The sequence below is a fragment of the Phalacrocorax carbo genome, chromosome 6, assembly GCF_963921805.1.
Source record: "Phalacrocorax carbo chromosome 6, bPhaCar2.1, whole genome shotgun sequence".
NCBI classification, from domain to species: Eukaryota; Metazoa; Chordata; class Aves; order Suliformes; family Phalacrocoracidae; genus Phalacrocorax; species Phalacrocorax carbo.
In genome coordinates this window covers 63678122-63694396 of record NC_087518.1, presented here as the reverse complement: position 1 = coordinate 63694396, position 16275 = coordinate 63678122, and the positions used below count along the sequence as shown (strand labels likewise).

General features: G+C 36.9%; 1 protein-coding gene across 2 annotated transcripts in view; it reads right to left on the bottom strand.

The window, feature by feature from the left end:
* GPSM2 (G protein signaling modulator 2) overlaps positions 1 to 16275 on the bottom strand; it is a 31457-nt gene that overhangs the window by 11441 nt on the left and 3741 nt on the right. The window contains exons 2-3 of one of the 2 annotated variants that reach the window (XM_064455649.1): positions 6947 to 7259; positions 515 to 736 (exon numbers count right to left, since the gene is read on the bottom strand). In XM_064455649.1, coding sequence (XP_064311719.1) covers positions 515 to 736; positions 6947 to 7008 — 284 coding nt within the window. In that variant the 5' untranslated portion in view covers positions 7009 to 7259. The remainder of the gene's footprint in view (positions 1 to 514; positions 737 to 6946; positions 7260 to 16275) is intronic. The other variant, XM_064455650.1, reaches the window with a different exon arrangement.

Here is a 16275-nt window from a genome sequence, read left to right as displayed (position 1 = left end):
GGGGAAGAATAGATTTGTGCCTAAACTGAGGTTAAGTACTTTAGGTGTCTGTGTCTTTTATTGGATCTATACCAAATAATTAAAAGTCAGATGCATAAATAGTGTATGGAATGCACAGGGGTTTTATATTTCACAATAGCATAGGTATTACTCAGAGAAACATGAATGAGTTCCGTCTAGTTAACAAGAGAGCCAGCTTAACATTCTGGAGCACCAGAAAGACTGAGCTTTAGAAACTGGAAAGGGTAAAGAAAGGGTGGATTTAAAGAAGCCAGTTAATTATTCACAAACCTGGTGAGGCCTCACTCAGTACTAGGATTACAGTGCTAGACTGAGTATTAGCTTCCAGGTTAAAAAGCAATCAAGTTAGCTGCCAGACCCCTCTGCCATCACCACATTCGCTCATTAGCCGGTATTAATAGCAGGGGTTGGCAGGAAAATGAATAGCCAACTGCTCATCTCTACAAGAATGGGATGAAATGGAGAACATGGTTAAAGAAAGTTACAACGTTACCTTGCAAGAGTTAAATCATGGTGATGGTATTCCAAGGCCTTTGCATATTCATGCAGGTAGAAATAGGCATTGCCTAACTGGCTGTAAATAGCACTGAGTGTTTTTAAATCTTCAGTTCCAACCTGAACAGCTGCTTCAAAGAAAGATACACCAGCTCGGCAATCTCCTGCTTTACACAGGCGCTCTCCTTCCAAAGCCAGCTCTAGGCAGGAAGCCTCCATCCTGTACAATTTAAGTAAAAACATAAACGGTCACTCTAAACATAGTACTTTGTCCCATAACCTGAGTTCTGAATGGGTTATTTTACTCAGAGGGTCCCTATTTGTTTAGGGCAGGGGGTCAGCACCATAGTACAAGCAATGAACATGGTACTATAAAATTACAGGGACTAATGCTGAAATGGAAATGGGAACTTGAACAGTGATGAGCAAATGAAACATTAGAGCAAACAGCTTAAACTTTTTTTTTTTTTCCCCTTTTGTTCTTTTTATGTCCCAGGGAAGAAATCCAAACACTACTTTGTCCATATGGAGCACCTGTAGGATTCAAAAATATAGAGTTTTCACCATCTAGATAATATCAGAAAAGTGACCTAAAAGAAAATCAAGCTATTCTTGGCAAATACCAATTTTGACAAACATAAACACTTATTTTTAGGTTGATACCATAGTTACCTGCAAAATGTCTTACAGAAAATACTAAAAATCAAATATTCCTGTGTATCAAAGACCACGACTACTTTTCCCAAAGTTGTTTCCTATGTAATTCAATACTCCTTGGCACTTCACCATTTCCAGTAGTGGCACCGCTATGAAAATTCTCAGAGAGTAAAGACAAAAGATCTATACTGAATTAACAACAAAATATGTCAGTTCACGTTACTTAACTGAGATGCCACTGTTCCAGAAGCTACTGGAATATTTTTTATTATGAGCAAATAATTGTGTAGTATACTGCAAGCAATAAAGCTACTCAGTGAATTAATATGTAGCAGAATTTGCAGAAGATGACATTCTGAGCAATGAACAAAGAAACCGTTAGAGAACTGCAGCTGCCAAAACACATTCACATGTATTTTTGCTGCTGTGAATTCAGGTGTACAAAAGGTAACATTTCAGTATGTGTTACTGATCATATACAAACATGTCCTACTTTCCAGTTCCAAGATGCAAGGGAGGTAGGGGAAAGGAGGATTAGAAGGAAGACTTCAGGGTCTTGATCTCGAAGCAATATGGTTCTCTAGTTTTTTCAAGATACATGCACTTTAAAAAGCTCACAAAACACCATCATTCTACTTTTGAAAAATATTTCAAATAGAAAACTCCGTAAGAGACATTCTGTGTTTAAAAAGTGTGTGCTAATATTGCCAGAATGTGGCAATGTGTATATTATTTTGAATTTTTCTTCAAGATGGATTACACACTAAGTATAAGGGCTGGCACTCCAAAACAGAGCATTTTATGTAGTCAAATATATCCTCATTATGTCATAATTTGATATTTACCTGGTTGTAAGAAAAAACCTTTTAGAATTCTATTCCTAAAACCATTTCCCTTCATATGCACAGATCAGTAATAGCAACAATCAACTGTTCACTGTTCCAAAAGTTATTTTAATGGCAACACCAGAAGACAGCTGTTTTGAGAAGACATCACGATGAAGTATTTAATGTACCTGCAATGTTTACATTTCTTAACTTTTCTAAACTGGGAAAAAAGAGGTTTTACAACCTTCTACTCAAATCTGAGCAAGAACGAAATATTTTTGAAAAATCCAATGACTTTCAAGAGAACTAGAATAATTTGGATCATAAGTAAAATAAACTACCAACACAAAATAGTACCATACCTGCTGGTCTTCGACATTCCACAACTTAAGCACAACGAGATAACAGACATATTTAACTTTTGCAATTAAAAATACTGTATGCTTGGTTGTTGGTAAAGATGCGGACAGCAAATGATAACTCAGGCATGAAGTCCTTCCCAGGCCCAGCTTCTCAGGTTGGATATCCATAACACATGCAGTATTTTTAGGTTTGCAAACTCTTCTCAGAGAAGTTAAAGCATTCCTATTCACTAGAACGCACAACCGGGTTTTTATTACATTGTGCATGTGTTGAATGTAAGACAGAAAAAAGGCAGAAATTATTAAGTACAGTGAAGTACAGGCAGAAATGATTACACCATCAGCAACTGAAGGTTTAAGACTTAACACACTTCATTGGGTAATCTTAATCCTATCCAAAGAGGTTCTCTCCGGGCACCTCATGTTAACTGACATGTCCAATTAAAGTGACGGCTAGAAAATATGGTGCTCTTTAGTGCAAAGATTTAGACCATTACACAATCACATTGATTTCTTTAGATTTTTTGTTTTAATGGCTAAAAAGGGCAGAGCTTTCAGCAAGACATGTATGTGATGTAATAATAGTTAAAATACTGTACCGCACTCCAGTTTTGTAAGTTAATTTATCCTGTTAAAAAAAAAAAAATCATGTTTTGACTTGCAACTGTGACAAATCAGCCACCTAATATATGAAGGCACAGTTTAAAAAGGTACAGAGACAATATCAGAGAATTATATGGACCAGTAATTTTCCTGATATACTGCATTCAATTCATTTCACACTATACAAAAAAGATGGCCAGATGCCAAGGCAGCATTACCATTTCATCGAGGAACAAAAAACAATCTTTTGACTTTGCAACCCTAGACTTCATGTAACTTATAAAAACAAAAGATTTGATATTTTCATACAAAACATAAGTAACTATGAAGCTAAGGCTTATATGAGGCTGTTATTAGTGTTTCAATTCAACCCAAATTACAGGAAGTAAATGAGAATGAGAATTAGTAATTGTTTGAGTAAAACAGAACCCAAAATTTAACACTACTCTTGAGTGCAACTCTAGAAAGTTTGTGTTAACAGGTTTCCAGAATCTGTACAGCAAATTAAAGCTATAATTCCATTTTGATCCATTTTTAATGACCCTCTACAACTTAAAAGTCTAAATAAGCTATAAAACAAAAGAACAGAAATGAAATATTTATTTCCACAGCTGCCTGTACCCAATATTAATATTTTATTCACATTTACGTAAGAGCTATAGAATCATTAGTTATTTTAAAAGTTTGCTAGGCTTATCTATCAAGTACCAAGACTGGACTCAGATGAAGTTTGGTTTTGGTTTGGTGCTGTGTCTCCCCCCTGCCATTACTTAAAGGACTGTTATGAAAATAAACACAACTTTAAAAAAATAGGTTTTTAAGATTTACATAGGTGTTGTCCAGTCAAAAACCCATCACCTCTTAGGAATGTTTTAACTGTCACTACTAATGGTTAAATAGCATGTTGGCAGACTACACAGGGCTAGGTTATCAATGATTTAGGAGAATAGGAAATTACTTTCTCTGTTCCCAGGGCTGAATTGAATCACTTATTTATTCAACACTTGACGACTAAACAAGAGACACATTGAATCCACAGAGACAAGAAGAGAACAAGGACCATTCATATGTGTACTTATAATGAAATTCTGTTCCTGCTAAACAGGATAATGTTCTTCCAGATATTGCTGTGGAAATACTCATACAGGGCTTAGTTTTGTTATTCTGTTTAAAGTTGCCTGGACCTGTTCTCTGAAAGGTTGGCATCTCCTGAATAATTTCTCATTTGTAAAACTACCTCGTCCTTTTCTATCCTTCTGACTCCCTTGTCTTCCCCCTTGTTCTTCTCTGACCTTCATGATCTCTTTTGAACCTTTATACTTAATAAGAATATAAACCCTATGCATATCCACCCTAGCCTCCCTGGTTTTTTCTCCCATTTTATAGCCTCCCTTCCTTCAGCTGTTCTCATATTACAATACAGAACAGAAAACTAGTAAGAAATAAGGCAATAGAGGGTGGCAAGAAGACTCACGGATTACTACAATCTTTAAACACAATTAATTTAGATTTACTCCATTCAATTCCCACTACGAGGATTTTTTTGCCACTGAGGGGGAACAGGGCTGCCATGCAATTTGCCATGAAACATGTCACTACACAATGTACCTAGACACAAATAAAAAAAAACCCTATTATGTGTCTTCAAATCAGATGCATAAAATTACTAACGCCAGAGCATCCTATAATAAAGATCACATACTATTCCTGACTCCTGCCTGTATTCTTGGTTTCTACACATAATGCAGAAACATACCTACTGACCACTCCAAACACCACCACCTCTGCTGGAACACCGTGTTTAGTCAAACTAAGTTTGATGGCAAACCTCAAAACAAAACAACACACACACATACGTGAAGGAACCACACACCTCAATTTTGGGTCCTGTTGCTCCAGTCAAGATAAAAGCAGTTATAAATTCTCGGTGTATGAATTTAGCAGGCCAAGACAAGTGAATTCTACAAATATTTACTTGATAGATCACTCATTAGTCCCATTTATTAACATCCACATTTTATTTTCAGTCACTAAACAGCATATTAAAAAGTAGTTTCCTTCAATGAATGTCAGCATTTTTAGAGCTGCTAAAGTGATACTGGTCAGCTGCAGCGGGGAGAAAGAAACAGCTTGCACAGTAAGAAACAGACCCGTAATAAAGCCTTTCTTTAGGAGTGGGCCACCAGCTTCTTTTTAAAGTCAGTTCTATTGGAATACCAATGGGAAGGAGAAAGCAGTCTGAGAGCCAAACAAGGCTGGGATAATGCTTATAGGTAAAAAAATTTTAAATACCAATAAATAACACCCTTCCCCCTCCCCAGTAATTTATGGCCTATTATTTCCTTCATTAAATTAAACGACAACCAAATAAAATCTTCCCAAATTATAGCTATTAAATCATCATAAATTTTCTGTTCAATATACTGAATTAATTTGAAGTAGGACTACATCTTGGTGTTTTCAAACATTCATCAGACTACAGTCCTTACAGAAAGGTTCAATAAGGGCATTAATATTTCTGTTGTTAATCAGGATCATTCAAGCCTGTACTGAAATACAGCATAAAGTAGTAAGACATTTTGCCCTGACTGTGGTTGCCAATTTTTCTAAAGTTATTTTTGGCTTGTCAATTTAAATTTAAACCAGACAATTGGCCATGCCATTTTCTTCATCCATTTAATCTGTAATAGTACCCTGAAGAGCTCCTGCTTTTAAAGCGCGAGCAAGGATCTTCTATAGTTGTCTGGGGCGGACCAAGAGCATCAGGGGCACTGTGGGTAAACAAGTTACAGGAATGCCGGGAGGTAGATACATTCAAGAAACACTTAGCACAGAAGAAATATCATGCTCACACTCTTATGGATTCCTGCTGTCAAAGCCACCATATAAAGATTTCAGCAAAATTAGCAGAACAGAGCATAAATTACAGTTTGCTATTTTTCTCCCTACTGACCGTGAAAAAGCTCTTCTTGCTGACTGCACTGCTACCAGAACAAACACTGTACTTCTGTGAAATGAAAGTGCGGACCAATCTGACAGCTATCTAACACTGTCAGAACATTTTCAGAGTTAATTTTAAGGCATAGCATGTGCTGTCTTACAAACAGGGGTAGCGCTTTGTTCCTGTTAGCTAGCAAGGAAAAGGCCTCCAAAGCAAGGATGAACAGGGGAGAGGGTACAGGAAGCACGCAAGAAGAATCATGCTTTTAATTTGTTTTCTTAAAACAGTCATTCCAGTGTTCCAGTGTCCCTTCCTAATGAATGAGCTGCAAGATTTACCCTTCCAAACACCTGCCATTCAAATACCATGCACTACACAATGCTTCTGTTGTTCAGGTTCATTAGAGGGAGTCTGCAATGCTAGCATGTTGTCCCACATCTGCAAAAGGGCTTCAAGAAGAAAAATTGTAAAAGCTCTCAGAAGGGAAATCACAAACCCTCTTGACTTTTAACTACGGTACTTTTTTTAGGCCAAGGTATCAAAGCAGTTTTTAATCTATCAATCAAATATCTTCATTTTATGCAGGGAAAATACTGCTCTAGATGCTAGCACACATCAAAATTCATCATTTGTAGAAGCAATAATGGGACAAGCACGGAGAACTTTAGCAGACAAAACTCAACAATTTACACATGCAGTCCAAAAGCTAAAAGAAGAGAGAGCAGGTATTACCACGCAGGGATTATACTTCATATGATTCTATCACAAATACAAATAAATACCGACAATCATGTACTGTTCTGCAAATGCACACAGTTCCAATACTATACAATCGTGTAATTATATTAATATAACCTACTATGGAACAAAAGCGAATTTTCATAGTTCAAAAATTGAGAAAAGCAATAAAAGCCCAATTATTTTAGCTTTCAGTTTCAGTAACACTAGTAACAGAGATAACTAAATAAGTTACACCAAATAGTTAGGTTTCTGTTGTTAAGAGCACTTATTCACCCATACTAAAATTAATACAGTCTTACCTGTATCGCACATGAAAGGAACGGTCTTCACGCATGCTTATCAAGACATTACTTTCCTCCATTGAGTTGCATTATCAGTAGAGAAAAAAACACTGTTCTGTAGCAGAGCAAGTACTTTACTACGGAGAACTGTTGTCAGAACACCATTCCAGTTAGTATGCTAATAAGTTGGAGTAAAGATATCCTAAGCTCCTGTTGAAAACTCTTCTTTATTACTAAGGTAAGGAGGTCACTGTCAGACACTTCTTAAACCTTCAGAAATGTGTTCAAGTTGTTTCATCTGTGGCCCTTTAAGCTCCACTCAGCTGTGTTTCTGCAAAGGGAACACAAGATGCTTGGCTTGAAGTCTCATAGTCAGTAACTCATAACCATCTGCAGCTGATGTAGAAGCATAACACTACTGCTACCAAGCAGGAAGCATCAATCAAGAACTTAAAGCCAACACCAAAACCTTCTACATACAGGAATGGCAATTCCAGTAGGCAAGCAAGAAAGCAAAGAAGGTTTAACAAAAAAACATGCCCTCTTTCTGTTCGAGTAGTTTACCCTTGTTAGTGTTCTTTGGCATCATGAAGTTCCAAGCAAAATGCTTAAAGGATGAAAGCTACAGAATGAAAGGCATAATATAAAACAGATCACAAACTGCTTTACACATAAACAGTACTGCTGAAACCCTGACAGTTTGCTGAAGTCCCACAGTAGTCAGAACTGACTGACACAATCCCATCTGGAGACGATCCATTCTGGAGATCATCCCACCCAGAACATTATGAGAACAGAAGCCAGCAGAGGTTTCAGCTCTACTCCCCTTTTCCCTCCCTGCTCCCAAAAGAAGAGGGAAGGAGGTATGGGGGGGTGTTTTCTTTTGGGTTGGTTTCTTTTTTTGGTTGTTGGTTTGTTTGGGGTTTTTTTTCCACACTGGCTTCACATTGCAAAATGCGGCAGCGTTGTCATATGAGCTCCAAACTCTGCTTCAAAGGGATTGCAGCAGCCAGCACTTAGACATAAGGTATGTTTAGGCTGGCAAGGAAAAGATTAACAGAAAAGAAACTCTGTATTCAAAAGTTTACCCACTTTTAAGTATATTTTTAGTAGAGGAGCTGACATATTTATTACTCAATACTATTATTACCTTCCTTTGCAAGTAAACATATAGTTGTGTAATTCAAAAATGCATATTTCATCAAGAGTCTGCAGAGATGTCAAAAGACAAGAACAGAGCTCAGATTTAAAGCTGTCACCAGAAGAATATGCAACCCCCTCTATTTTTAATTGTTGATGTAGGCCATGTCTTTTCCTCTTGTTAGTTTTATCTGGTACCAGCTGTGAAGACTCATGCTTCCTATTGTACTCTACCTTTACGGCAGCCCTCGAACAGACCATCCACATTTTTCCCGTCAAAAACTGTTTTGCCTTTCCGTGCTCATCATTAGAATTATTTGGCATCAACAAGTGGGTGTGGGTATATTTTTGCAATTACAAAGTGTGACACATACAGTTTACAATAGCACTGCAACCCACATACTGGGAAGACACTGTTACAGGTATTTACTCTCTGGAAGTTTGTCTGAACCTCAAATCAGATAACTCATACAAGCAGATAGCTGTAAGCCACCCAGTCTACAGCAATCACCCACGAGCATTCCTGCTGCTCGGCAAATGTAAGGGAATTGAAAGTTCTCTTCCACAGATGGATACACTCGTGCAAATTACTACATGCCACAAACTAAAAAGTGTGTGCTTTGGCAACTGCCACAGATCATGAAATAATTACTATGGTAATTTGTTTTTATATTTATACTGTAATTGTAATTAACTGAATAATTTGTTTTAAGAAGCTTTTTTAAAAATAAAAAGCCAAATTTCATTAAAAACTAGAGCTCTATTTAAAAGTACATCAGAATGACTGTATTTATTTAAATATAAGTTGTTATTATTAGCAGCACATTTCACATCAACTATTGATAACTTCATTTTATCTGATCTATGCTTCTGTCCTCATACTTCACCTCATCCTCTGGCTGATGCCACCATCTCGAACCACTACTCCTGCTTCCTTCCCACCTTACCGGCCATACAGCACATTCCTGGTCTTGGGAGGGTGATATGGACACACCCGAGTTGGCCAACACATCATGATCACAGATGCAACAAAAATTACTGGGTCTGGTCTTCATACCTCACTTCCTTCACCCATAACTCATTAGGATCTCATGTTGTACCTTCAGCCATGCCAACATGTAATCAGTAAGCAAACTTAAAGCATATTAATTAGAGTGGTGAATTCAGAATTCAGGAGGTGGAAATTGATGGACCCTTCCACAGACAGTGTCTCTCAGGCATATACTGGCCTTGGGACGACTACACTAGAGAAGGTAAGCCCTGGTCTTTCAACTGATGCACCTTAACTATTCAGAATATCTTGGTGTACCCAAGCCTTTCCAGAGCTGGTGATCAACACGAAATTGTCTCAGAGGACACAGTACTTCAGCAGAAAGCCTAGTGAATTAACAAAAATCGGGAGAAGTTCTCCTCTATCAGCATATCTAACAGTTAAGCAGGCTTTCTCCTAAACTTGCATTTAATTAAAACTTCATTTAGTATGAAAAAAGCACTTGGTGCTCACTGGGAAAAGAATCTGTACTAATGCAAAGCAACTGCTTTAAATTTATTCTCTCCACACCTCTAAACAATGCAAAATCCATATTTATGTTAAACAGCTGCCTTTCAGGAAAGCATGAAGAGAAAATAGAAGTTGTATACACAACTTTAAAATGCCAAATTTTACTATTCCGGCCATCAAATGCAGGAAGTCCCAGCTATTTTGTAATTTCAAAATAGCGGAAAAAGCGCACAGAAAAAAGATTGGGCCTCCTTCAGAAGTGGCAAGTTAACTAAACTGATGTTACTAATTACCCAGCAGTATGACACCCCCCCACCCCCCCAAAATCAAAAGCAAGGCAGAGGTTAGGCAATCAAATGTGGCAGCCAGTTTATACTCCACAATAGACAAAACATGTGCTTTATCAACTCTTATTAGGAGAAAATGGTGAGCCATATTTAGGGCTTATCCACCCAGTCTACAGACAGCTAAAGGATCTTCAATTAATCCATGAGTAAAAGGCTAACTTTGCCTCAATTCAATGCTTTATCTAAAAAATGATCTTATCACTGTCAAAAAGTCACTTTTCATTCTTTCCTACTAAATCACAGATTTATAAAGAAGCTATATAGTTATAGAAGCTTGGGGTTTGCGTGGCATGAGGTTTTAAGACTGAATTCCTTACTACATTCTATGAAATTACTTCTGACTCTCTGAAATTGCATAAAATCTATTAATTTCTATAAATTTTATAATGAAATAAAAAAAATCATGGTAGAATACTAATGCTACATACTGAAAGGAATCCCACACAACCATGCTTTAAAAAGTGAAACCCCATCACAACTTGCACTTATTCAGTGTTTTTCATAGAATTATTATCAGTGTTTTCAGAAAGGGAACCAAGGCCTAAATGCTGATATTCAAAGAAAGTACACCTCAACCTTCCATTAACTTCACTGAACTGCATCACTGATATATATGCTAAGACTTGAATGAGGCTCTCAAGAAAAGCTCGGTGAGAAGCCAAGACTCCCCCATCTTCAATTCTGGTCAGTATACTTCAAGTCCCTGACAGCAATAAAATAATACATGTAATTTCTTTCTCAAAAGCCTGCTAATTCAAGCCAACTGTTGTAGTTACTGCAGCTTCCAGACAAATTTCATATTTAAGCCATTTTCCATTTCAGAAAAGATTTTATTACATACTATGAATTTTATCACAATGGTAGGCAATCACTTTAATCTGTCTGCAGTTCTTTCTCACACTGAACATATGACAGACCTTTTCATTTTAACTTTTGATAGAATACCATATTTCCACACAAGTGAAAATGAAACAGCAAGTAAGCCGATACTGTTATTTATTTGCAGTATATAGAACCAATAATAACAATACAGTTGGAGATTATTTTCCCCCTCTATCTCCTTATAACAGTAAATTTCTGCAGCTTCATTGGCTCCTTCCCTCAACCCATGCCTTCCTTTTTGGAGTCTGTTAGATGATCAAAAGTATTGCTTTCCTTATCTACAGTTACATGGCTGACTGGCTGACATACGCTGACTGGTCACTTGGGGGCTGCCAGAGTATCTAACAGTTCAATTCTTTCTACCTTTCCCTAAAGGAGACAGTCAATTAATGCCTTCTCTACTGTCTCTTATTTTTCACAGAGCTATAGGAAAGGAGCATCTGCCAAATGAAGTCATCACTGACTGCGAGATTCAAAAGCCACTAGAGGAAAGTACAGATAGAGGTAGACCAATTGCACAAATTGTATTTTCTTAGAAAAACTAGCTACAGAGGTTTGTTGTTTCAAGATTAAGGCAAATTTCCCAATGGTGACCTAAGTCTGAATTTCCTTTCAGGAACGGGCTATAGCATGGGTGGGGAAAAAAAAAAAAAAAAAAAGGAAAAGAGGTTTTAACTGGATCATCTAAAACCAAAACAGAGTTTTGCATAACCTATGGAGGAAGAGACAGACTAAACAACAACAAAAATATACTGACAATTATATTACTGAAATATAGATACTAGCTTGGCTTCAGACCTTCAAAATATAAAACAGCATATAAACACAAATAGTACAACAAAGAGCACTCAGAACTAGACAAGCCGTAATTTTAGTGTTCAATGCTGTCCCAGGATATTTTAAAAATTCACCTGAATTAACAAATAAAAAAAAAAACAAACACCACAACCCAAAAAAAAAAAAACAACAAAAACCCCACCCACCTTAAAATTCCATAGCAGGTTTAATATTGTATTTACATAGTGAACAGCGTCATTAGCATTTCTGTAGTAATAAATGTTCCCCTGTGAATGAACCTTAAAATAACTGTATGCCATGTTGGAAAAAAGCTGTTTTTTCCGGAGCCTCAAGCACAGTACAAGTGACTAGTTATGAGAGTGGATTATGCAGATACAAGAAACACTGTACTAAGACCAGTGTGGTTACTCTTGGAAGTTTCATTTTAAACTCCCGTCTGCCTCACTTTTGCAGAACTTCAACAGCCGATTAGCTGACAGCACACAGAAACCAGCTTCACTGGTGAAGTGAATTTGAGGTTTTCTTCAGGGTCAACGATGACATGGAGCAATACCTGCTCTGAAATACTGCCTCTTTCTCCTCATGCTTTTATATATGGAGCAGATACCCCCAGAATGAACCACGGGGCTTCTTTTAAAGAACTGGCTTAGCAGCATACAATACAAGCAGCATACAAGCATAACTCCCAGCATACAATCTAAGTGCATCTCACATCAGACATTAATGGGTTGCATCTAAAGGACAGAACGGGAAAGATGAGATTCATAAACCACTACCTCAGATGTTCCTCCTAGGTGCAACTCTGATGAAGCAGATTCTGCAGAGCTTGTAATCACTATGGATCATAGGAAAGATCCAACCTAACACATCCTACGCTATCAGACTCATCAGACAAGCTGCAAATAAATCAAAGCACTATCTAATGTTCTTGATTCAGATGCTTCCTCCTCCACCCCAACTGTATCTACCATGCTGACTTATAAATATATGCCCATATGAAACTAAGACATATTACTGAATACTGTAGACAATCCTAAAATGGGTGGAAGGGGTGGGTATTGTATCAGCTTTGGGCCCCACAGAATATTCTTTCAACAAGATAGGAATCCTACCAACCCACTGATCCACAAGCCTGGAATTTCTCTTATAGCACACAAATAGAAGGAGGAGTATGACGTTTCCTCTCCTTTATCCAAACCATGTGGACAGAGCTATATTCTATATGTGAAACCATCAGCTCCTCGCTGGAAAGAGTATTAAAAAATTGTAACTGACAGCTTAAGGCTAGACAGGCAATTCATTACTAGAACTGATTGATGCATAGCTAACTAACCTTTTATGAATCAGAATAACAGAATTACTCTAGTGAGGTACGGAAACTTGACTCCATCATCTATGAAACTATTTCATCTCCCTTCTTAGCCAGTTAATGCCCAAGACTTAATCATGTCAATACAACCAGCAGTCTTTCTAGACAGTCAACAGAAACAGAGGTTATAAAAGAGAAAAATACTAATAATAGGAGCTATGACACTCATGACACAGCCCATCAAAAAATTAAAAGTAATTGTTAAATGAAAAATTACACAAATGCTATCATTATCTGTCATGAACTCCTGAGTGATCCAACTGATTCTGTTCTTCACTTCTCTCCCCGATCTCTTTCTAGCACTGCACTTACCCAAATGGAATAAAAGGCTTTTTATCCAAGTATTTTAATCTATTGGTGCAGTCATCAATACGACTACAGGAGGAGAAACCGCCTAGTGACAAGAGAACACAGGTATGCCCAAAACAGCCCAAAGTAGTCCAAACTAAGACTGAAAATAATTTTAGTAAAAATGTTAATAACTATATGAAACAAAGTAATGAAAATATTGCATCAAACCCCAACTACAAGATTAACCACATAATTATAAATCATACTTTTATATGACATTCTATTTATATTTTTAAATAAGCTTTAAAAAGGTCCTAGCAATGAGATCCTTTTAAATCTTGAGATTATTAAAAAAAAAAAAAACAAAAGGGCAAAAAAAACCCACCACAAAACAACAGAGAGTTGGCAAGCATTTCTGAGACAAATTTTGCTCACAATGAAGTGAGGATCTCACCGCATCCACAGACAAAAATAAAACCATGGAATTGAATTCGGCCCTACAGGAACACAGCTCCAAAGCAAAGTCCAACACTTATTGTCTGATTGCTAATACAGTTCTGCATTATGACAGACATGGTAACAGTGGAGATATTTAATTTATCACCATGTTTCCAGAAATGTTTGCTGTGGTTTCCTTTATGTCTTTAGTTACCTAAACCCAAATGACCTTGTCGCATTGGTGGGTTCTAAATACTGGTAAGAGAACGTTTGTTTCCTCTGCCCTTTTCATGTAGGCTGATTCCTCCTGACTCTCCCTCTACTCACATCTTTTTGGCATAGCAGACTACAAGCCTTGTCTTATACAACATTCTGTTAAAGGCAAACAAAAGTCTAGAAGCATTTCTACGTGCCCTCCAGCATTACCTATATATACTTTCCACTTACTCTGTAGATCAGGAGGAAGTTTTTTCCTTTCTGTTTGCAGAGTACCTAGTTCAATAGAGTGCTTGGGGCTTTAAGTAATGCTAAAGGTCTGCAACATGGCAAGCCTTTTAAACTCCGTATACCCTTTTTGTTAATTTTTCCCTTCTGTTGTTAAAGGTCGTGCAAACACCTCCTTTAACAGGCACGCAGTGACTAGCATTATTTTCAATATTACTCACAACTACCAACCTTAAAACACAAGCAGTCTTAATGACACAAGTTATTTCTGCCAGATCATAAAAAATATTCCAAACAACAATAACTGAATCCAGAAGCATCTTCCTTCTCTGAGTCAGAAAGAAGCTTGCCTACATTCTTAAGCATTATTTTAATTTCTTTTCATACAAAACACCCAAGCAGTAGATAAAAACTGCCTATATACTATGCAACAAGAGAAACTTAGATCATACTGAAAACTAAAGAAGAATTTAAAACTTTCAGTTACGGAGCCTTAAAATTTCTGGTAGATTCTGGTATCTCTACTCACATGAACACCCTGTTTTCACACAGCAATCAGACTGAAATGTAAATACTTTCCTTAAACTGGAATAATTAAGAGCAGAAACAGATGCCAGAAACTTGGGAGAATTATGCAATATAAGTGACAAGAAACATATATCCTCATTGCTAGTGTATTCAGAGTACTGTCATAGTTTCAGGCCAACTCATATTAATTTTAGTAAATGCAAAGTTACCCTATTAGGCATAGTAAAGGCATAGTACAGGTTTGTAAACAGAAATATTTAAGGCATCTGGCAATGATGCAGGCCATATAGTGAGTTACAGTCCTAGACAAAAACGAACAAATGGCTAGCACGCGTAATTCCATTATGTGTAGAGTACCACAAAGAAGCAGCAAATGCACATATTAGACTGACATCTGAGTCTATTAAATACCAGTGTTCAATGAAGCAAAGGTGGATCTCTCAGTGCCTCTATCACAGAGTGTCCAGAACAGAACATCCTTTTTCTAAGACAATTAGTATTTAGCTGGAAATCAGCCTGCTACTTAATGTACGTAATTACCATCTAGTGTGCAAGTTAGAAAACTGGGTGTAGCTAACACAAGTAACCACAAGCATTTTTATGACAAGGATATTCCTGCAGATAGTTTATGTAAGCCATCTATTTCAATCCTGAAAGCAATCCACACTATGACAAAATAAGAATGGAAGAGAACATTAAGTGCCAGCAGAATATAACTAATATCCCCATAATAAAACTAATCAGGCAACTAGATTAAGATTTCAGATACAAGAACATAGAAGAATAACCCCCCCCCCTTTGCCTTATGAAAACAGCAAAGTTAGAATAGCTGATAATTCTTCACATATTTGATGTATCAAGGTATTAGGATTCTTTTTTTTTTTTTTGAAATCAGAATGAGTTCTAAGTTTTTACATATTGTCATTCATAGATTGAAAAACAATATTGCGCTGCCTTCTTTTCCAGCATCCTACAACTGGAGGTGGGACCTGCAATTCTGAAGTGCTTAAGACTTCAGACTTCAATGACAGTCTGTTCAACGCAACAGACTTCAATGACAGTTCACAACAAAGTAATAACATGCGATCCTTTTATTCTTAGCATAAATTGAAATCGTATTACCACAAAATCAGCAAGAGTTTTGTTACCAAGTTCTGAATGTAAATTTGAACATTGGTCCTTCTGCTTATTAGGGATAATCTGATCGTGCAAATTAACACATACTAGATCTCAGGCCTCTCCCAGCCAACAGGACATTTACTCAAGTACTTTCAGTTTGGTAAATGGAGCATGTTATACAATGTGAAAGAACATCAAATGGGAAAAGTTCAGCACAAAGTGTTGACTATTTACAATTTACACTTCAGCTCATAGAGCAAGTTCATCACAAATCTCTCCAATAAAGTGTTCCACTTAGCTCAGCTCCTTCTTGGCCTGTAACATCTCTTAAAAAGAGATCCTGTTAAGTAAAAGAAGACAGACAGATTGCACAAGCATCTTGCAGAGAAAGGGGAAAATTAACCTCAAGATACCATAAATAAATAAAAAAAAATTAAAAATCCCTAGAATCACTGGCAATAAAACACAATAGCCGTTTAAGTGAAGCAAT